Source organism: Alligator mississippiensis, chromosome 4 (genome assembly GCF_030867095.1).
Source record: "Alligator mississippiensis isolate rAllMis1 chromosome 4, rAllMis1, whole genome shotgun sequence".
NCBI lineage: Eukaryota > Metazoa > Chordata > Crocodylia > Alligatoridae > Alligator > Alligator mississippiensis.
In genome coordinates, this window is record NC_081827.1 from 123,008,848 (window position 1) to 123,031,545 (window position 22,698).

A 22,698-nucleotide genomic window follows, 5' to 3' on the forward strand; every position below is an offset into this window, starting at 1 on the left:
TAGGAACCACATCATTGTTTGTTTTTTAGTTTATGTATTAATTCGACTAAAAAAACCTTGACAGTAAGATGATCATTTAGTTACGTGTTAAGGAAAGGTTGTCACTCGGTAAAACCACAATAAAATCAAATATTCAGCTTGACAGCACCCCTGAAATCCTTATTGACATTGTGTCTCATCACATCACTCATTCCACACGCGCTGCTCTCTTGAACAATTACCCGTTTTCTGTCCTAACCCTTGAACAATTATTTGGTTCTTGAATCCAACTCTCAGCTTTGTCACTGGAATGTCTAAAATGGCAGCACCACAGAATGTTCAGACTCATGAGACAAGGAAACAATGTATTTTTCTTTTTTTAATCTAGTAATTGTTGAATTGCCTTCTGTCTTGTTGGGTATACTCCCAATAAAGATCCTTGCAGTGGCTGAATGCTTCTGATTCTCTTCTTCATCCAACCCCCATGGAAGCTATTCATTGCTCAGTCTAATCCTTCACTGGTTACGGTCTCACTTAAAGAATCTAATATCCTTGGTAACAATGTATAAAACAGCTTGTTGAATCGCGACTTCTGAAAATGCAGTTGTCAAGATCTTCTCAATATTAGAAGTATGTGCTGAATACCTCCAGAAATCCAAACTGGGGAATATCTGAGCACGGTGCATAAAAGCCTGTAGTGGCCTCTGCCAGCAGGTTGCTCCTTTTTTGTCTTGTTCTGTTGACATTTCAGGACATCCTGGTGTTTTGCTTCTTGGCTGAATTTGACCTTAAGATAGTGCTGGAAATAAATCCCCACCTATACACTCCTAACCCAGAAATGAGGCGATAATAATGCCTCCACCACTTCTTTTGAAGTGCACCAGAAACAAAGATCTTGAGAGTAGTGTTTTGGAATATCTCTGGAGTGTGTCTCATGCCTCAGTCTTGGGTTTGGAGCATGCACAGTGGAGGCGGGCGGGTGAGGCTTATATTTTGGCAGCAGCATCAGGAGCAACCAGAGAATTATTCCTATCCCACCCTGCTTGAATCTAAAAAACTATTAATAGTATAAAATGAATGAGTCTTGCGTGTTCCTGGTGCTTTTTGTGACTTAGTTTTAAGGTTAAATAGACACAAACCGTTTTTCAGGGACTTGAGTTGGCTGGAATAGGATCACATGTAGGTGACTAAGTACCCCTTAAATGATATATGATGTGGCCATAACAGTCAGAGAACTACTTGAGTTTCAGATATTTAAAGAGCACCATCCATGATCACTGTGAAATCAAAAAGGACTAAATAAAGCAATCTCATGGTGATTCTTTCTTTAGCCTTCTGTGATATTTATCTTGATCCATCCATGGAGAAGTAATACGATTGTCTGTCTCCCAGAATAATAGGTGACGCTAAAGTCTCTTATCTGAAACAGATGTTTTGAAAAGTTACTATGACCCTCCATGCAGGCAAATGGAGGGAGACTTCTTCCATATCAGCTGATGGTGGTAATTTTATAGTAGTGGTTTCTAACTGTGTTTTGCTAGTTCTGTCCATACTGGTAAATACTTTGATTTTTTATTTATGTTTTATTTGTTTTTTGTTGTTGTTTGTTCTGACTTCAAAAAAAAAAAGAAAAGCGGAGAAATCCCCACAATACTAGAAAAGGAATAACCAGTCAGTTCTTCATTATGCTCTACATCCAGCACAGTGTATAGTTATCTATGTATTGATTTGATATCTGTGTGGTTTCAATAAGCCTTTTTTTTTCTGTCCCTTTGTATCCCCAATAGTTTCAGTAGAGGCAGAAGGGACACCAGTGGACTTTTGTAGGCAGCTGCCTACTGCCCTATCTTCTGCTTCACTTCAAAGTAACATGGCTAACCACCTCTCTATTCAATTTACTTTGCACACTTTAGACTATCAGTCATTTTTTAACTTTCTTAATGAGTCCAATTGATCAAGTAACAAACATAACATGTAAAGATCCAATTCTGTAATCTGTACATAAAGACCGATATTACCTTCTGTCAGAATGCTTCCTTTAATTCACAGAGGAGAGCTTTGTGTTATTTTCTTCTTTTTCAGTCTTCAACAGTTCCTTTACTTTTCATGGTCATTGTTAAAATTGTGTTTCTTCATGTCTGTAACCTGCCCTCATTTCCCCCAGATCTCTGCATGATACAGGGCTCACTATCTTCTACCCATCTCTGCTTTAGATATCAAATTCATTCCAAATTTGTTGGCTTATAAAACTTGTATTTTCCTGCAATATTCAAAAAGTTTCTCCATTTTTTTTATTTAGGGTGGGTATAAGATTATTGTTCATCAAATCCCAGAAATTTCCACTAGATTTCTAAGTAAGCCTCTTTTCTTTTCTTTCTCCTCCATGGAATGTTGACTTGATAGGGCAACTTTTCCAGTGCTAAAACTTCCCAAACTTTTTTAAATTATCAGTGATTTAGGAGAGTTGCTTCTCTTTCAGGCTTTTGTAGTTGTAATTCTTGTAGCTACAATAAAATAAGTGATCAGTATTCTACAACTCTTAAGTGGTGTGAAAGAATTTTAAAATAGTTTTCTTCTTTATTGTCATAAATATGAATGTGTGAGGACTATTGTTCGATATGATCCCTAAAATCTGATCCCTATGCCTATAGCCCATTTTCTCATGAATGATTTTTTCCTCTTTATGGCTATTTAAAATTGCTTTATGTAACACATACAATAGATGTGTGTTTCAAGGTGTGACCAGTATTTTCACAAAGTGTCAGCTTTCTTCTAATGTCTTCTACCTTTCTTTGGGGATGTGTTGAAAATTGTCTCAATTGGTATTGGAAAAATGGGATTTTAATGTCTCTTGTTTTATGTTGTATTTCTTCAAAATGTTTAAATATATACTGTTTTGAATAATTGTCCAAATTGCAGTATACGGATATATTCCCACATACTAAAACTCCATAATAATTTATTAGGATTAAATTCAACATTATTACTTATAGATGGGGTGACCATACATCCCAATTTAGCCAGAACAGTCCTGGACTTCAGAAGCCGGACCCAACCGGTTGTTGAGAATTATAATAGAAAATACAGGAGGGGCACAGGGCGCAGTCTGGCCAGGAGTCGGAGCAGCGTGGAGCATCTTGCAGGTGGGCAGGCAGGCACTGCTGGCTACCAAGCAGCCCACCCCACCCCTGCTGACTTGTGAGAGTACAGGGGAAGGGGGAACACAACAGTGTCCCAGATGTCCTGGATTTCCTTATGGTCAGCCTACCTATAGATGGTAAAGATGACTAGTATGAGCTTAATTTCTTTTATGTATTATCCTATGTTTCCACTACTGCTGTCATAATGGGGTGGCCTGCAAGATTTCTTTAGCCCTGGTAACATCGAGTCTGACTGTTGGGAAGAGTTTATTCTATCTTTACCCAGTACTTACTGTGAATTGATGTTATCTGATACACCAGCTTTCTAATTTGCCTGGCTTGATAATAATATTTAACATTTGGTCCCCTTTTTGCTAAGGTCTTTTCAGGATGGAAATTTTGAGTTGAGATTTCTTATTGCCCCAGATAAACTTAACTAGTCATTTTGAATGTTTCCTCTCTGTCAGCTATTTTCTTCTTGTTTGTCTCTTGTACATCAACAAGGAAGAGGAAAGTTCTAAAGACAGAAAGATAATGTAAAACCTCCAGCCCTGGAAATGACACAGGAAAGCTTTTATATGGTAAAGGACTATGGAGAAGAAAAATAAGTTTGTGCTCTACATTTATTACAACTTTATTATCTAAAGAAAAGATTGAAAGATTTGTTCCATTTTCTTGAGTTGGGTAGAGGCTCAGCTTTCCTTGGGCGTGCAAATTCAGGTCCTAGAGAGACTGTTTTAACACCTATTTAATGCCATTATTTAACTGAAGATTTAATATTTGGGGGAAATGAAGCTTAACTGGAGAGGTAGCAGCCTTCACTAAAGACAGTGAACTGTTCTCCAAGACCTATATGAATGCTTCCAAGAAAACCAAGGAAGACCATATTTAACTTTCTAGATGTGGTAGATGTTTGAGGTTAAGCAAAAATAAGGGGTTACAATCTTTTTCAATAAAAATAATTCAGCTTTATTCATCATTAAGGTAAAAAGTAACACATTTAAGTTAGTTTCTTTTAACTCATTTGGTTAAGTAAGGACCAGGTTTCAGTTTGACAGGGGTTTCTTTAAACAGAAAAAGATAATTGCAGTTATAGTAGTTAAGCATCAGAGTTTATGGTAAGTGAAACATTGACCACCTGTTAATGAATGGTTTCACATCCTGACAACCTATACTATCTAAGAAAAGCCATATGGCTTTGTGTGTGCTGTTACATATAATAGTTAAGTTGCTGTTTTTGTTTTATAGGTTCACATTTTCCTGTTGGAGTTGTGCCTCCCCGAACCAAATCGCCCACTCCAGAATCTTCAACGATAGCCTCTTATGTCACTTTAAGGAAAAACAAGAAGATAGATTTAAGAACGGTATTTAAAGTCAGTTTGAAAACTTTAAGATGTATAGCAGTTTTTCTAAGTTCAGTTCATGGACCTGTTCTTTCCTTGAAAGCTGTATCTTGTTTTATTTGATCTAGTTTAAATAAAACATTGTGTTATCCTCAATTAAATGAAATGTAGCTCTTTAGCAGGCACAATATCTAAGGAAGGAATAGCATTATTTTAAAAGTTACTTTGACCAAAACACTGTTAGACTTCATTACATTTGAATTGGCAAAAAGTTACAGGTTTGTGAGAAAAGCAACTGAGCATGTAAGATTTTCTAATAGTCACAAGTATTACAGCTAGACAAGATGCTGAATAAGTGCTTTTCTTGCTTTGGGACTACAAGTCAATAGAACTATTAGCCTTGTTAAGGTAAAGCCCTGTTTTAGTTGATCAACATTTATTTTACAAATATATACAGTTTTACTTCATTCCCTTCACAAACCTTTTCTAGATTACATATAGTATAAAAACTCAGAAATGGTGTTAAACTTGGTTTAAGTCTTGGCCTAAAAGCAAGATGTGTCCAGCTGTACTCATTCATAAAGCATAGTGCCAGAAGGAATTTTTAAATCATCTAATCTAATCTCCTGTGTTTGACAAGCAATTAAACTTCATCTAGCAACTGTATTTGAGTCCATTACCTTTTATTTGACAGAGCATACCTCCTGTAAAGGCATCCAGTATTGATTTGAAGACATCAAGCAGTGTAGAATCCACCACTCCCCTTAGTAATTGTTCCAATAGTTAATCACCCTCATCATTTTCTCTTTTAATATTTTTACCTTTCTTTCTACACTGAGTTTGTCTGATTTCAACTTCTAGCAGTTCGTTTTTATTATAACCTTGTCTACTAGATTGAAGCATTTGTTAAGTACCCAGTATTTTCCTCCCTGTCAAGCTAAACGGATTGAACAGGTAGTTCAGAACATTGCTTCATTTTGAAAGTGTTAAAAATTCTTCCCTTTTTAAGGAAAGACCAAGAAGTGCAGTGGAGCAGTTATGTCTGGCGGAAAGCACTCGGCCTCGAATGACTGTGGAGGAGCAGATGGAAAGAATAAAGCGGCACCAACAAGCTTGTCTCAGAGAGAAGAAAAAAGGAATAAATATTATTGGCATATCAGATCAGTCTCCTGGCCAAAGCCCATCTTTTTTCAGGGATAATCCATTTAAATTGACACAGGTATGCCAAAAGTCCCTTAGCATGCTGTAAATATGGTCAAATGACTGTTTAAGATTGCTTAACCGATTGCTTAAGTCAAATGGTGTGTAGTGATGGCATGGCTGTGGGATTTATTAATTTAATTTTTCATGTATAGCAGGATGCCAGAATTTTCCAGGGGCACAAATTGAAAGAGAGAAAAAAGGAAGTTTTTCCCAGTTTATAACTCAGCTAAGTGTCAACTGAATTTCATGGAATAAAGAACAGACATTTCTTTTACCCGACAATGCCAATATAAAAGGCCTTCAGTAAACCATAGAAATGTTAGACCTTTAAAAACAATGTGCAGGAATCTTTTATAGTGGAAAATATTGGGTAGCGTAAACTTAAGGATAACTGTAGGCTCCCTTCCCTCTCAATGTATGATGTAGTTATAAAATGTATGGCTATCTACTATAAGCAACAAACTGCCACTGAAGTATTACAGTTGGTGGTTTTGCTGCACAAAAGTCAGGAAGCCCGAAGTTTAGGTTTCAAAAGAAATTTTAACTGTAGTTGTATGTACAGTAGCAATATCTTTCATTATAGTAACAACCTGCCACAAAAATGTGAAGAAATGGGATGGTCAGCTCTTAGTTTGAGCATGTATAGTTGTTTTCTTGTGGACAAGATATTGTATGTCTTGAATAAGAACAGCAAGGTAGTATGCAGTAATGCCATTCAGTACCTCTGAGTATCGTCTTATCTTACAGAATCGAAGAAAGGATGATTTACTGTCTAGTAACATTAAGGAATTAGAGTGTGCCATCAGAGAGAATAATCTGGAACAAAATCATGAAACTCCTCTAGGAGAAATAGCACAACTAAAAGACAATAATGAACAACAACAGCATAATGTGGATTTTATCAAAAAGGTACTAAACTGTATTTAATACAAGTATCCTGGGGTGGAGAAAGCAGTATATAGAGACTTCAGAAATAAAATTTGCTGGGAATGATTAAATGGAGCAGGATTATAGAAAATGTTATTTAAATGCGCCAGTTTTTGTTGTAATATTTCAACAAAATACCCAAATTGTATCATACTGGTATATGATTGAAAGGTTGCTTCTCTTACTCAGACATGCTTCGGCTCTTCTTCAATTCCATTTGACGTCACATTATGTCTTTCCCTCTTACTGTCACAACTAGCAAACGACAGGTTTGTTGGAACTTTGAAATCCCCCCTCCAAAAGTCACTTTTTCCATAATGCCCTCCATTACGGACCACATATGTAAATAACCTCACCTGTCTTTTTAAAAAAAGAAAAAGAACTGTTAAGATTTAGCTTTCTGAGTTTCTTGGTGAAGTTTGTGACTGATATGTTTCTCCTCAGAGCCACCACAGCAATTTTTCAATTAATTAATAAATAAGTAGAGGGGTAGTTAGCCACATTAGTCTGAAGTCAAGCAGAAGACAGGGCAGGGTGGCACATTAAGGCACTTTTACACCTGGTCTGTGGGTGGCAAGGGTGACACTTTAACTAGAGCAGCTCTGAGAGCAGACTCGATCAAGTCCTTTCACTGAATGGCCACAAGCTAGCAGAGAGCAGATTTAGACTAGACATTAGGAAGAACTTCACAGTTCGAGTGGCCAAGGTCTGGAACGGGCTCCCAAGGGAGGTGGTGCTCTCCCCTACCCTGGGGGGTCTTCAAGAGGAGGTTAGATAGGCATCTAGCTGGGGTCATCTAGACCCAGCACTCTTTCCTGCCTATGCAGGGGGTCGGACTCGATGATCTATTGAGGTCCCTTCCGACCCTAGCATCTATGAATCTATGAAACCCCTTGTTCTTGTATGCTGTGCCTCTGTCGTATCTCCTTTGCACTTTTCTCCTCTCATTCTTATTCTCAGGTTTTTGCAAGGTAATGGTACAAGTTTGTGTCATTAAAAGCTACTGCCCATCTTTGAAAATATTTCCCAGAAAGCTTGTTCATTATATGAGCCTTTTGAAAGAGTATTTTATCAAGAGATTGGGTATATATAATCAAAACTTATAAAAACTTTCAAGCTGCTGCTGAATGTATCCTCATGACTATTTGTTATTTTATTACTACCCTGTTTCTCATGGATATGAATACAGCGCACAAATTGCAGTCCAAATACTACAACCCCCGGAGATCTCTACATATGCCACAGAATTCTCATGCTTCAAGTTACTTCACTGTCTTTTTATAGTGTTAATGCAAATTACTTAAGTGGGGTAATTCTACTGTTATTTCAGTACAAAAATGATTACAATTTGGCCCTGTTGACACAGTTTATTCCTCAAATTTCCTACCCCCTTATTCAGTATGTACTTATGACTTCCTTAATGTGTTTTATGATTTCAATTTTTTTAAGTTGACAAAAACTGATGATCTCCTGTTGTCAGACACCTGTATTGAATCTGAGCCAAACGAAGTAAATGCTGGAGGGAAGGCAGAAAAACAAAAGAAACTGGAAAAAGCACATGAGATTGATGCCAGGTAAACAAAAAATAAAGCTACATAACTCAAAGCAGCCATGATATTGGAGTTATCAGTTGATCTGGTCAAGCAGCTAGCTTAAAGGAGCCATAATTTAATTTTTATCTTTGTTAGAGTCATAGAAAAGTAGGACTGTGACCTTAGAGGCCAGGTACAGATGTTACACTTTTTCTGGTTTAGGTGGTCGGAAACCAGTCTACACCCGTAACGGGACAGAAGTTCGGAACACATAGACTGCTTTAAAAATGGCAAATCCCGGTCTAAGATAGACCTGGATCGATGTGGTATTAGACTTAATCGATCTAGGTTAGACCAGTGAATCGAACTTCCAGTACCAGGTCCGCTCATGAATCAAGGTAGGTCACTGTCCACTGGCATCCCAGTTGCCTTTGAAGGCCTTGCTAGTCCCCCATTGACAGGGAGCCATGTGGGCTAGAAAAGTCTGTCATGCTTACTGCTGATGAGGGAGGGGGAATGGAAGGGGGATTGGCCATGTCTATCTCCCTATCACTGCCACCACTCTTGGGAGGCAAGAGAGGGCCTCTTGGTGGGTGTGCAGGACCCCATCAAAAGACCCCCATGCCTCCAGGGAGCGGGTGTAGGGACAACGAGCTGCACAGGTTGCAGATGTCTGTCATGATGACGGGGGAGGAGGGGAGGAAAGGGGGGTTCCCTGTGTTATAGATCAATTGATTGAGCCAGGTTAAAAGTTGTTGGTTGTTGTTGTTTTAATTTTCTGCCCCTTTGATTGCCATCAGGAGAGGTATCGAGGAGAGAGGGAGAGTGTGGGGCAGGGCAGTATGAGAGAGATGGAGTGTGAGAGCAAGGGAGATAGATGGGGAGAGTTTGCCAGGGTGAAAGGAAAATATTTTCAAATCATCTCCTTTTCTCTTTTTTTTTCTTTTGCTTCCTTTCTCGGTTCTTTGCTTCTTTCTAAGCTCTTTGCATTGTGAAAGCTGCTGCCTGCTGCAGAAAGATGGAGACACCACTGCCATCCCCTTGCCAAGCAGCCAGGCTATGCTGGACTTCTCCTTTTTAATTGTTTTAAATTTCCCCCCTCCTGCCTCCACCATAGTGATCATTTCCACCTGCCCCACTCTTGCAGTGCTGGGGAGCTGTGCCCCATTGCCCCCCACAGTAGCCATTTCCCAGGCCAGCTGGAGTGGCTTTTCACTGTGCTTGGCCCCTCTGCTTCTCCATGCCATAGTGCAAGGGACTGGTGGGGGTGTAGGGGTGTGTGGGGGGGTAGTGGGGTGAGTTGTAGGGGTGTGAGCTGAGGGTGACAGGTTCATGCAAGTCACTGCTTGGGGAATTTTTCCCTTCTACCCTGTGTGGACCCAGCTGCTTCCTGTTTCCCTGCTGCCCAAGACAGCTCCTGTTTTGAAACAAGAATAAAGCAAGTGCTCTCCCTTTCTGTGCAGGTGGTGGATACAGGGCTGTGTGTGGGCATCATGCTGTCATGGCCAATCCCCCTTTCTCCCTCCCCCATCAGCAGTCAGCATGATAGGCATCTGCAGCCCATGTGGCTCCCCATCACTGCGCCTGCTCTCAGGAGGTATGGGGGTGTCTCGGTGGGCTCCTGCACATCCGCTGAGAGACCCCCAAGCTTCCCGTGAGCCAGATGTAGTGACAGGGAACAGACCAGGCTGGAGATGCCTGTCACTGACCCAGCAGTGCTTGGCAATCCCCAGCAGCCTGGGAGGTGTGCTTAAGCACCCCCACCCTCCTGGCCTTGGCCAGTGCAGGCAGTTTCATGCTCCCCCCCTCCAAATAGCGAACTTCTGTTATGTCACTCCTGACCTAAATTTAAAGCATCTACAGAAACATGCATAGGTTTGAGTGCTTCCGCCTCAGTCTTTTTAAATGTCTGTACCTAGCCAGAAGGTCATCTAGTCCGTTCCCCTGCTCCAGGCAGGATCATCCCTACCTAAATCATCCTAGGTAAATTTTTCCTTAACTTGCGCCTATTATCTTCCAAGGATGGGCATTCCACAACCTCTTTCCAGTGTTTAACCACCTGCATAGTGAGAAAATTCTTCCCAATATCCAACCTAAATTTCTGTTGCTGAAATTTTAAGACCATTGCCCCTTGTCCTGGAGTAGTGGCCACAAAGAATAGTCTGTCACCATCTTCTTTATAACTACTCTTCCATTAGTATTTGAAGATTATCACCCCCTCTCAGTCTTCTCTTTGCCAGACTAAATAATCCCAGTTCTTTTAGCTTTTCCTTGTAAGTCACATTTCTCAGACCTTCAGGGATAATGAGCTAAATTCTGGGAGAACAACCCAAGACACTAAGGTGCAGTCCTAATCCTGCCACACATTCATTTTTAAAGTTTGGTGGAAACCAGCCACAAACATATTAAACAAAAACAAATGTATAATATTTTTGTGGCTGGTTTCCCATCCTTTGACACCATTTATTGCCTGAACATGTGGCCAGATTACTATTTAAGACTCAGTCAACTGCATCACAAGTGTAGTGTCTGCCAGGGGCCTAACAAATATGGGGCAATGAATGTGTTTTTGAGGACAGCCTTCTGCAGGAGATGGGGGTGTAGGCTTGGGGGGGAACATTGAGGGGGAGGGTAGAACTATTTCCCCTGGGTGTGAGGCCAGGACAGTGGGTGGGAATGGGTGGGTGGGGTAAACTGGTGTTTTTAAGTTGTGGGGATGGGATATTTGGAGAGCCTGTTGCAATCTATGAAGTAAGAAACATGTCTTTTATTGTTAGTTGCCCGGAGAAGTTCTGGGTAGGATGGGATATAAATAAATAATAATACAGGTTTTTCTCATTAGCCCTTTTTAACTTGTATTTCTAGACAAACCCAGTGTCTGTTGGGGAACACAGACTTCTTCCTTCAAAGAAATGCAACATAACTCTGGAACTAAATGTGCTATGTTTAGCTATAGTGCTATATTCTGAATGCCTCTGAATTCTCTTCAGATTCCTAGCAGATTCATGTTTATTGGAAAAAACGTTATTTTAACCACCCTGTTGACACTAGGAATTCATTGAGGTTGTCTGCTGTGGATTGGTACTGAAGAGGGGCCTTGGACAACACTGATTTTTAGATCTTACTCAGGGGGAAAACTTAAAGAACCATAAAATACCTTGGTGTAATGGGCACTCCCCTGAACTGACTTTTGGGTCAGCTTTTCCCCCTGTCCTAGGTAGTGTTTTTCCTCACCACTAATACTTGAAACATTGCTGTTGCTGTCTCAGTTGCAGGCACAGTATATGCATCATGGAGAAGCACAATATGTATTTTGTTTTGAGATGCAGGAGGTATTCAATTATGTCCTCTGGGGTTAAATCTTTAATATCTTTCCTCTCTTCTGTAGAGCATACCACAAGCCTACTGTGAAACACTTTATCCAAGACTGAATGCTTTGAGAGCAAGCTTTCCATGTTTCACTGCTGCTCTGTATATAGAAGTCATCAACTAAAGAGCAGGCTTGACTTTTTGACCCACCCATCTGCCCCCAGTCTTTCCTTGGGTACTTCATCGAATTGAAATGTTTCAGAATCGGAAGAGTGCTGGAGCTTTGATGCATTTGATGGGACTGGAAGTTGGGCAAATGGGCCTTCCTGTAAATGCTGAGTGGGGCTGCCCCACAAAATCAGGACATTCTCACCACATTGTGCCCTTTACCTTTCCTACTGCCTTTAATTTAACAGCGTGAGCACATAAACGAAAAAAACCTGTTCAGTCACCAGTTTATAGTTTTTACTCTGAAGTCTAATTTTATAAGGTAGAAACAAAAACTGAAACTTTTTCTTTTGAATTCAGGTTTTCAAAATTAGTGTATGTTATGGGAATGTGTATTTGATTTAAATACTTTGCAAGTCGCAGCATGGTCTTTTTGCTTCTTAATTGAAAAAAAATACGCAGTGTAATTCCAAACAAGATGTAAATGTAGTTAACACTTGAAATTAAGCTAGAATGTGCACTAAAAGTAGTGCCTTTTTTTAAAACTAGTTTGCAGAATGTGGCCCCAGTTGCAAACCACAAACCTGAAACTAGACCAGAAAAGAATGAAGCAGCTGGAGTTCAAGAACAAGAAGGGTTTAATTCTTCTTTTGAGTTATCAGTACAGACATCGGCAGGTATGGAAAATACATTTGATTAGTCGATTGCATGGAAGCATGAATTGAAATTAAATTTTACACACATGGCACATGTTCTGAGGTTATATTTTGATTGCTCTGAAATTCTAGGGTAGTCCAAAGAGAGCTGAGCTAACCTTGATTCCATATGCATATTTTTGCATCTCTGAGGTGTAAAATAGGTCTGACTAATTTCCCAGTAGATGACTCAGAAAAACCTTTTGTTGGCCGAGACACTTTTTTGGGGGGACAAGCTCATTCAAGGATGAGAGAGTTTCCAATAACTGGGAAACGGGACAATTCCTGCCAAGGTGGTACAAACTATTCTTCACTGACCCTCCCCAGTTCTTATTGGATTTTCAGCCTGCCTGCTTGCTGCTGGTCCCAGTCAGTTCTTAATGTTGCTGTTCATCTTCCTGTGCGTTCCAGTTAGAGATAAGATACTACAGTGATGAATACTTTATAGCTATTTAGTTGCCAATTCAGCCATCAGTTTATGAACCAGGAAGAGAGAACTTGTTCTGTCTGCCTGTGTCCATGTCTAAGGGAAGGATGGCAAAAGCAGAGCACAGTGGGCACCTATACATGTGCTGGATGTCTGCTCCATGTGCAATTTTGAAGTGCAGGGACACTTAAACTAAAGCTTATCAAAGCTGCCATTTTGAAGCATGGGACGCTGAATACACGTGATGCTGTGGATGTTTTAATTAGAGTGGCTCTTGAAAGTGCCCCCTCCATCCCAGAGCCCGATGTGCTTGAAGCACTTCTAGTGACACACCTTGCAAGAAAAGAGTGTTGAGGGAATATCCACTCTCCTCCACCCACTTTTCCATATGCACATGCTACTATAAATGCACATGCTTGGCTGTCATGGCTTCAAAGTCTGGCTTTCCCATGGAAGTGCCAAGCACTGTTGGAGAAGCTTCTCACTGACGGGGCAAAACGTTTTAACTCCAAAGCAGATGAGATTCTGCTCATCCTTCAGGACTCCAGGTCCATCCTCAGGGTCTGAGACAGACATCGCATAAACTAGTTTGACCCAAATCAGTTCAGTCTGATACTACATTCAACCAGGTTCATCTCAAACCAGTTTCAGCCATTTTCAAACTGGTTTATGTGCACTGAACACCTGTTCCGTAACAGGTTTAAACCAGTTTCTGATCACTTAAACCAGTTTGTGTGTAATGTCTGTCCCTAGCCCAGGAGACTATGAGCAGGCTGAACCCATTTTCTGCTTTGCCATTCATGTACCACTCTCCAGAGTCCTCAGGGACATGTCAGCACTTTCCTTCATAGATGGTTCCATCGACTCACCAATCTTTGGACAACAGGCAGAATCTTTAGCGCAGTAGTCCAAAAATTCAGCCCACTTCCTCCTTCCCACTTGTCCCTCTCCTTTCCCTTTGGTACATTTCTGGCAGACACAGGCCGTGTTACAGCAAGTGTTTCTGAGATACTATCATAGTTAGCTCTCCCTTGGCTGGGATGATATAGTGGGGGTTGTTCCTACTTTGAGCAGGGGGTTGGACTAAATGTAGATGACCTCCTGAGGTCCCTTCCAACCCTAATTTTCAATTATTCTATCACCCAAACAAGCATAGTGCCTACTCCCAGTCAGATCCCACTTCCCTGTCCTTTCTTAGGGACTCTTCTCTCAAGATTTTTCTATCACAAAGGGGAAGAACGTTCTACAATGGTTAATTCCTGCTCTCAAAAAGGAAAGGCGAATGGTGTCCCATCACAGTTAAGAAAATTTAACTCCTTTATCCACACATTCCAGTTCAGGGTAGTAGTACTGGCTGCCTTTATCCCCTCCCTGAAACCAGAAGACTGATTCACATCTCTTGGTTGTGAGGGAACATAGTTTCACGTTGCTTTTATGCCTTCATATAGAAAATACATCCAATTCATGGTAAGCCAGGACCTCTACCAATGCAGAGTACTTCCATTTTGGAATTCTAATGGACCCAAAATGGCACAGGGTCTTTACAGTGATAATGATGTTTATCAAAGGAGCAGCTAGGGGAGGCACCTCCGTCACTGAGGGGGAGGAAAATTTCTGCACCGTCCTGTGCTTGTTCCATACCCTAGATCTCATAGTGCACATCCAAAAAATGAATCTGGTCTTTGTTCAAAGACTGGAGTTTTTATAGGGGGTCACTCTTGAACATGTCAGCCACCTTAGCATCCTCAAAACCAAATCTGGTCTTTTCTGGATCCCATCACGCAGATTCAGTAAAATCCAGACAATAGTTAAGACTCAACTATCCATCCTAGGACACAGTTTCTTGCACCTATGTGATGCTACATACTGGATTACACTGATGCTCACAATTATGTTTAATATCCATCAGTTCTACTAGCTATGGAAATAACAGTTCCCTTGCTGCTCAGGTTCCTCTTCACTTGATGCAAGGATTATGAACAACTGCAGGAGGTTTTGTTTCTTCCAACCATCATTGACAACTGTGAGGGGTGCCTCCCTGCTAGAATGAAGGGCACACATGAATGACCATCGAGTGCAAAGCTTACATACCAGTGTTTTGGAAGGCAGGGCAGTCTACAGAGCTTGCCTGATACTTGTACAGTGGAGTACCACATCAATTTTTTATATCAAACAAGGAATGAGAAAGATCTGTTCCCCTCCTTCAGAATACCTGAATGAACAGTCTCAGCAAGCATATAGGAGATCCTGAATCTGTCTACGGGACATTTTCAGGTGGGGCCATCCAGAGATGAATGCCTTTGCCTCAGGTATCAACAAGAAGCGGATTTTTTGCTCCCTTTGTGACATTTGTCTCCTGTGGTAGGGAAATGGTCTTTCTGCCTTGTGCCTCTTATTGCATAGGTGCTGTGCAACATGAGAAAGGACTCCACATGACCACTCCTACTGACTCTGGTCTGATCAGATAATTTATGTACACCTTCACCTTCTGCCAGTTGTTCCCAGTCTTTTTCTGCACTTTAGTGCACTTCTGGCTAGTTTGCAATCCTATTTCCAGTGTGAGTCTTGCCCCTATTATTAAATCTAGGTGCTAAAACCTAGCATGACTTCTAGGTTGGTAGCTGCTGCATTGTGCCATCACAGAGGTTCCTAATGCAGATACCGCATTCAGCAAATCAAGCCTGTGGTTACTGTTTGTATAGGATTCTGAAACTTGCCTTCACATGTTTGGAGGCACTGCTTTGGAATTGCCTACATATGAACAAGGACTCAAAGGAGAAAGACAGGATATGCCCTAGTCCTGGATTTCCTTCAGATGTATTGTCCCTAAGTGCATTCTGCATCCTGTTGTCCTTCCTGTCTTGCTCAGAGCCCCTGGCATTTGGGGATTTTGCAATAGAGATGACCTGAGCAGCAGGAAGTGCACATTAGTCTTCATAACCTGGTTCATGTCTCTGTCTAATAACCTAAGTAAAGAATCCCCTTCATATTTTAAAAATAGAAGTCCCACCTCCTCTATACTGCAAGCGACTCCCTCCTGTGTCATGTATGTTCCATGGCCATTGCACCAATATGTGTGTAAACACATGCCTTCCTTCAGAACTGTCAGAAGTAATGTTAATTTGGTTGTGTAATGCTGGCTAAAAACAGTTATTTTATCATTTTTAGCTTTTGTGTTATGAATATTTTGTTTGAAATAATAGCTTCAAGTTGAAGCTTTTGTGAATTTTATTCTTGATTTTCCTTATGTGATTTGCAGTGAAAAGTCTGTCCTCTTCACCAGAGTCCCCATCATCACCAGCTCCATCAGCCCAACCACAGCTCACTGAAGGATCACATTTCATGTGTGTATAGCTACCAGAGAAGTATGTCTTTTTTTTGTACCCACCATCTTAAGTATTCTCTTGTTCTTTCTGAGAAATTTTGGTAGGCAAGGTGGATGTAGCTGAGATATTAAATATGTCCAACTGTCAGGAAATTTAAATAGAGAAGTGCATTGATTACTTGCAGATAATCCATAATATTCAGATAGGTTGATAGTATGTAAAGATGGAGAAGACCAGTTAGATCATCAAGTCTAGTTTCCTATAATGGCACCAGAATTGTCCCTTGATAAGTATGAGATGCTAGGCTGTAAAGAAATACATAATTACATAAGATAGAAGTGTCAGTGTTCAACTGGAGTAGCACCTAAAGGCTTCAGTCAGGATCAGAGCACTGTTGAATTAGGCGTGTACCACAGAAAGATATGATCTACACTCAGGAAAGTTTGTCATTTCAGACAAGACACGGCAATGAGTGTGATGTTACAAATAATAGAAGGAAAGAGGAGGAGGATGGTAGCAGTAATAAAACCATGTCACAGACCCCTCTGCAGGGTAACCCTAGAGCCCCACTTTTCTCCCTGCTGTCCTAGCTTGCAGACATTTATTCCAAAGGATGGACCAAGGTTTGCCCTGGGGTAACTCCATATTCCCTTAGACCTCCCATCCACTCCCCTTATACTGGATCTCACAGCTACAGCAAGGGAATCTTTGCCCACTCCAGGTGATTACCCTTTGATTTGTGAAAGAATTATAGGGCTAGCTTGGAGTATCATTTTTCCTAAGATTTGGTTTTGCCACAGGCAACCAGTAAGGTAGCAACATGACAAAAGGATTTATTGCAAATATTCATAAATGTTAGGTATGTACATATATATTATGGATCCTTAAGTAGGACAAGCATGAATCAAAAACACTTTTATTTTGCACAAAACTAAAGTTCAGTGAACTGGCTAGAGCTAGCATGGCTGGTTTAGAGCTCTGGTAATCCACATGTAGATTGGCTGTAGCAGTTCTGTCAAGAGAAAGAGCCAGTCATCTTTTGAGTAGTCTACCTGTGACATCAAGCTGGTCTTGACACCCATGTCAATACCGAGATTATCAGATCCATTTTCTCCATAGTTATGCCAGACTGAACTGCAGTTAGCAGAGGAGAAAAGCTGGTATTGCGTTCTGTTCTATTGCCTTGTGTTCTACCCTGACCCCTGCTATTGCTGTGTGTGTGTCAGTCAAGGTGGCCGTATATCTTGATAGTGTTGCTACCTTAAATATGGCATTTACACAAGTAACGCTGTAATCACTGATAACAAACATAATGTATTCTTGGGATGTTATAACAAGAAACAATTTTCTGCTTCTAGGTCCTTAGTCTTTGTGAGGTCAGCAATTTCAAGAAACAAAAAATAGTTGCCCTCAAACAGTTATTCATTGTCTGAATTGAATTGGAGGCACTAGTTCATTCCAAAGCATACACATCACGAGTGTAATTGATGCACTTGTTAAGTCTCATCAGAGTGCCCCAGCACTGAATAGGCACTAGAGATCTGGGTCCACATACGTGTTGAAATGCAGTACTACTGTTCCCAGTGTGCTTACTCTGAGTGAAGTCTTTCTCCCGGGTTGTCCAACTAGCACATTACTTAGGCACAAACTTATTGCAAATGCCTGTTAAATGTGGGATAATTAATAATATTGTATAAAAAACTGTAATTTCCAAGTGTAAAGTAGCTAGAATATGGGACTAACCTGAGCTTTTAAAATTTCTCCTGACTTACAGGAAGGGAGTCTCTTGTTTTAATGTAGGAATTGTGTTGCTCAGTAGAAATCAATTTGCTGAGAAATATGTATCAGTAGAGATAATTTCTAAGTTGAGTGTTAGTCATAGCTGAGTGATTTTATTTATTTATTTATTTTTATTTTTTTTTAAGGCAGCATCTGGAAAATGCATGATGCAGATGATGAAGTAATACCTATATATAGTTTTTACAGACAGTAAAGTGATACTCCTGGCATGACGGAAGTAGAATCTGACATAGGAAAACTGCAATATATGATATCCTGGAACTACGGAAAGAGAACTCAATGAGAAGGCTACTTTCTATGCCATGGCTCTGATATCATAGAGACATATTTTTGGATCTCTATCAATAGCATATTGTTACATTTTAAGCACATGGATAAAAAGTTTAATGGAGTGATGATAAATTTTATATAGTACCTTTCATCCCTGAGTTTTTTAAATCCTTTACTAAATAACTGTCAGCAGCAACTGGAAATGCATTACTTCTGGATGGAATACATTACCTCTGGAGGGGAATACATCCCATACGCACTACAGCACAGCAAATGAAGAATACTGTATCCTGTTTCTCATCTGCCCTTAGGTGAAACATTCAGGGACTTTGCTATTGCTGTTTATTTTATGTGGAAGGCAGTCTGATACAGTGATAAATAATGCACAGCAGTATAAAACTCTTAGATAGTTCCTCATACAAAAATATGTTTGATTCAGTTTACATGTGTTCATTGCCTCAAAATAGCCTTAATGCATCAAGAAAAAGGTTTCAGAAAGTTTTATTTTCTAGATGCTTTAATATATTGTGTTAATAACTATTACCACAGTGTGCTCAGAAACTTCTAATCCCAAGAATTACTTCATACAATATTCTAGTTTTGGTAAAATAAAGTAACTAGTTCCATGTCTGTCTTTCAGCTGTAACAGCTTCTATTGAAACAATTCATGGCTGAGATGTATGGACGTGTGGAAATGTAAGAAGATATTGTACAGTATATTTTAAATCTATGAAATTCATAGTTCTGATGCTTTTGACTGCAGAGCATCATTTTATCACCTCCTGGAAAATGTTTATTCCAAGACAGCTTTAATGGCCCATATGTACACTCAACAATCTGAAGATTATTCTTCTGATACCAGCTTGCTGCTATGATTTCCATGCACATAAGTAAAGGTTCTTGTAAATGTGCAGTCCACTGTCAGAACCTTAGCTGACGTTTTCCAAAATTGAATTTTTTTGGTTAATTATGGTATCATTTAAGTTTTCATTTTTGCTTCTTTTAGGTACATACAGAATCAGTTACTTTTGCATATTGCCACTAAACCTGGTTTTACACTTTCTAGACACTACAAGATATTGTTTTAACTTTTAATTTGTAAATTTTTTTATATAAATATATATATATATATATATATGTGTATATATATATATTTTTAAAATGTGCCATTTTTATTATTGCTGAGTAAAGTATGTCCCGTTTCTGCTGTAATTATTTCTCAGTCGAGTTGCAACGTCAGCAGTTACTGCCACACTGTTGTCAACATATACACGAATGTTAGTGCTTACTTTTTCTTAAATAAATGAAGTTGTAGGTATTTTGAGGTACTGGGCTTTTACTTGGTTGGAATAGGGTGTGTACAGCAATAAGCAGGTTTTCAATCCAGTACTTAGTTTGTGTACAAATGTAATTATGTTCATTGTGTATATATTATACAATGAGCGCATACAATGTAAGTATAAGAAGCCACTTACTATTGTTCAAATGCAAATGTTCATATCTCATTTATTTTATATCATGTTAAATAAATGTTGATGTTCTTAAGGAATCGTATGGGCAGTATTTTTTCCAGCCTATAGATATCACACAGTGCACTCAGTTTCTTTGTGTGAGGAATTCAGTGTTTTGTGTTGCAGTAGAGACACCACCTACCAGATAGAGTAACACATGACAGATTCTTAAGGGGTCCAGTCTTTTTCTGTTGGTAGGAGCAGTGCCCACAGCACAGAGCAAAAGGGCAACCTCATGACTAGGAACTCAAAGTATGCAGGTTCAGCTCCTGTTTTCCAAGACTTCCTGGATGACCACGAAATCACAAGCAGGTCCAAGGAGGTGATCCTCCCCCTCTATGTGACACTGGCCAGGCCGCAGCTGGAGTACTGCGTCCAGTTCTGGGCACCACGCCTCAGGAGGGATGCGGCCAGCATCGAGAGGGTCCAGAGGAGGGCCACCCGCATAATCAGGGCGCAGCAGGGCAGACCCTACGTGGAGAGGCTAAGGGACCTGAACCTGTTTAGCCTCCACAAGAGAAGGCTGCGAGGGGATCTGGTGGCCACCTATAAACTTGCCAAGGGGGACCAGCAGGCAATGGGAGAGTCCCTGTTCCCCTGAGCACTACCGGAAGTAACAAGGAATAACGGCCATAAGTTGACTGAGAGTAGATTCAGGCTAGATATCAGAAGGCACTACTTCACAGTCAGGGCAACTAGGATCTGGAACCAACTTCCAAGGGAAGTGGTGCGCGCCCCTACCCTGGGGGTCTTCAAAAGGATGCTGGATAATCACCTAGCCAGGGTCGTTTGACCCCAGCATTCATTCCTGCCATGGCAGGGGGTTGGACTTGATGATCTGCTCAGTTCCCTTCTGACCCTACCAACTATGAAAAGTCACTTAATCAATTTATGCCTCAGTTCCCCATCTGTTTATATAGAAAGAGATAATTGCCTCATAGAGTTACTGTGAGAATTAATGTAGTAATGTTTGCAATGGGGATGAATACCTTGCATGATAGGGATGAGAAAAGGAATGAGATGATTCCTTAGAGCTCTGATATCTGCAGAATATCTTCCTGAACACATTTGTCACGTGTGTCATCTTAGTACACACATTACAGGCTGCACTCCTCCATTTCCCACCATTGTCTGAACTAGTGTGAGTAGAAACAAGGTTTTTAGAAAAGTTTGATGGAAAAAGATGGTGTAAAGAAAATCTTTTGGTCCTAGGCCATCAACAATCTGAAACCTTTTAAAAGTTTAAGCAAGGATCATATATTTCAGTACATCCAGCATATATTTTCAGTGCATTACAAAACCTGGTTCTGCAAATTATGGGGCTTCCTCCATAATTTTTTCTTGTCACATGATGTGTATCCCAGTTAGATTGCTTCTCAAGATTTGATAAGTTTGATCCATCCTCAGTAAAGACACCAAGGTACAGCAATCGGTGTCATTGATGCCTCAGGCCAGTTTTAACACTACTCCTCTCAAAAGGAGGCTTGTGTTCCCCTTTATTTCCTGCCACAGCTAGCCATTCCCTCTGTTTGTGATTGGGATACCAAAAGACTTCCTTATAAACCAAATAAGCAGAGAGTCTTTACGATTTTGAAGAGTGCTTTAAGTAGGCTGTAGAGTTGGAGAGAGATGCCATGCAATGACAAGCTGAGGGAACACACTTCACACTTGTAAACAGGCATTCAGGGGCCTGAACCTGCTTTCCAGTGATCATGGAGCCTTCCTTTCTTCCAGCAGTGGCCTGAAGTGCTGTTTGTCTGTCCAGATGAGTAGAGCTGACAAAAAGTGTTAAACTCACGGCACTGCTAATTGAATGTCTGCATTCAGTCACAGTCCCAGAATACTTCTGACTGAGCTAGCACAAGATTCCTTATTTTATCAATCCTAACACTTCTCAATCCTGACTAGTACAGGTCATCCCATACAGAATAAAAGTTAGATCAGCTTTCAGGCCCATGCCATTCTTTGCTTTGCTGCTAAGAGGAAACTAGAAAGCCAAATGGGTGAAGGGCTGGATAGTAGCCAAGGAACAAGTATGATTAATAATCTGGAACAATTTTAAGTTTTATCTACATGTATTTTGCCAATATAACCATGCCTACATGCTCTCTTAACGGACATGCAACTTTTTTTCTGGTTTAATTGTTATCTACATTTGGACTTCTGTTGGTACACCAATGTCAGCAAAAAATCACCCCTGACAAACATTGTTAGGCTTGCAAAATTTAAGCATATACTGGACCTTGACTTTCTTTGGCATTTACAGAGATCTGAGGGTGCTATTGGGTACTTCAAACTATATTGTTATAGTGTAAGGGGAAAATAAATTGCAGCTGCTTCTGTCCTGTCTCATCACCATTTCTCTCAACTGCACTTATCTTTTAACTCCCATTCCAGTGGTCATGTTTTCAAAATATAAACATCTGAATCCTGATATTGTCGACCTACCTTAAGCTTGTGCCTAGGGCTTGGGGGGGGGGGCGTATTTCTGATTCATTGCTTTATTGCTGCTATACTGACATTTGCATGTTTAGAGTGCAGACTTTTCTTTTCCCCCTCAAGAGCAGAGACCTTAGGAATAATATGCCGCATGCTCTACAGATGTGCATGCTCTTCAAAATCAATTACATCTCCTTATGTCTGGAGCTTTTGTTCAACATTTTCATTGTTGCAAGAAGACTAGTGAATTAGAGCTTTTCAGATTCCTGAACAGACTAACGTTACCAGAAAAGTTGTCGTTGGTGTCTCATGAGTTTCTTGTGAGAACGGATGTGGGCCTGTTCAGAGTAGAGAGACCATTCAAAGGCTGAAACCCAACCCTTGATTTCAGCATTATGACCAAGGGAGGGGGAACAGTTCTCTATTCAAAATTATGTTAAGATGGAAAGAAAAAATCTACCTGATTTGTGAAGAAACCTGACAAATACTCAGAGATTAAGTTTTCAGGCAGTCAAAACTGTTTATCTAACTCTTGCATTAAATTGAAAGTGAATTGTTAAATTATTTTGGGCCTACTAGATGTAAGAATAAGGATTACATTAAAAAAAAAAAAAATTAGCACTTATTCC

General features: G+C 40.2%; 1 protein-coding gene across 9 annotated transcripts in view; it reads left to right on the forward strand.

The window, feature by feature from the left end:
• The window catches only part of PLEKHA5 (pleckstrin homology domain containing A5), a 260,867-nt gene extending 241,203 nt beyond the window's left edge, over nucleotides 1–19,664 (forward strand). For 3 of the 9 annotated variants that reach the window (XM_014609470.3, XM_019489458.2, XM_019489460.2), the window contains 7 exons: nucleotides 4,368–4,483; nucleotides 5,472–5,681; nucleotides 6,413–6,574; nucleotides 8,042–8,166; nucleotides 12,151–12,278; nucleotides 15,983–16,067; nucleotides 17,975–19,664. In XM_014609470.3, the coding sequence (XP_014464956.1) occupies nucleotides 4,368–4,483; nucleotides 5,472–5,681; nucleotides 6,413–6,574; nucleotides 8,042–8,166; nucleotides 12,151–12,278; nucleotides 15,983–16,067; nucleotides 17,975–17,996 (848 nt within the window). In that variant the 3' untranslated portion in view covers nucleotides 17,997–19,664. Of the gene's footprint in view, nucleotides 1–4,367; nucleotides 4,484–5,471; nucleotides 5,682–6,412; nucleotides 6,575–8,041; nucleotides 8,167–8,346; nucleotides 8,523–12,150; nucleotides 12,279–15,982; nucleotides 16,089–17,974 lie in introns of those variants that run through there. The other 6 variants (XM_059726555.1, XM_014609475.3, XR_002090876.2 and 3 more) reach the window with 5 other exon arrangements.
• Nucleotides 19,665–22,698: the final 3,034 nt, after the last annotated feature.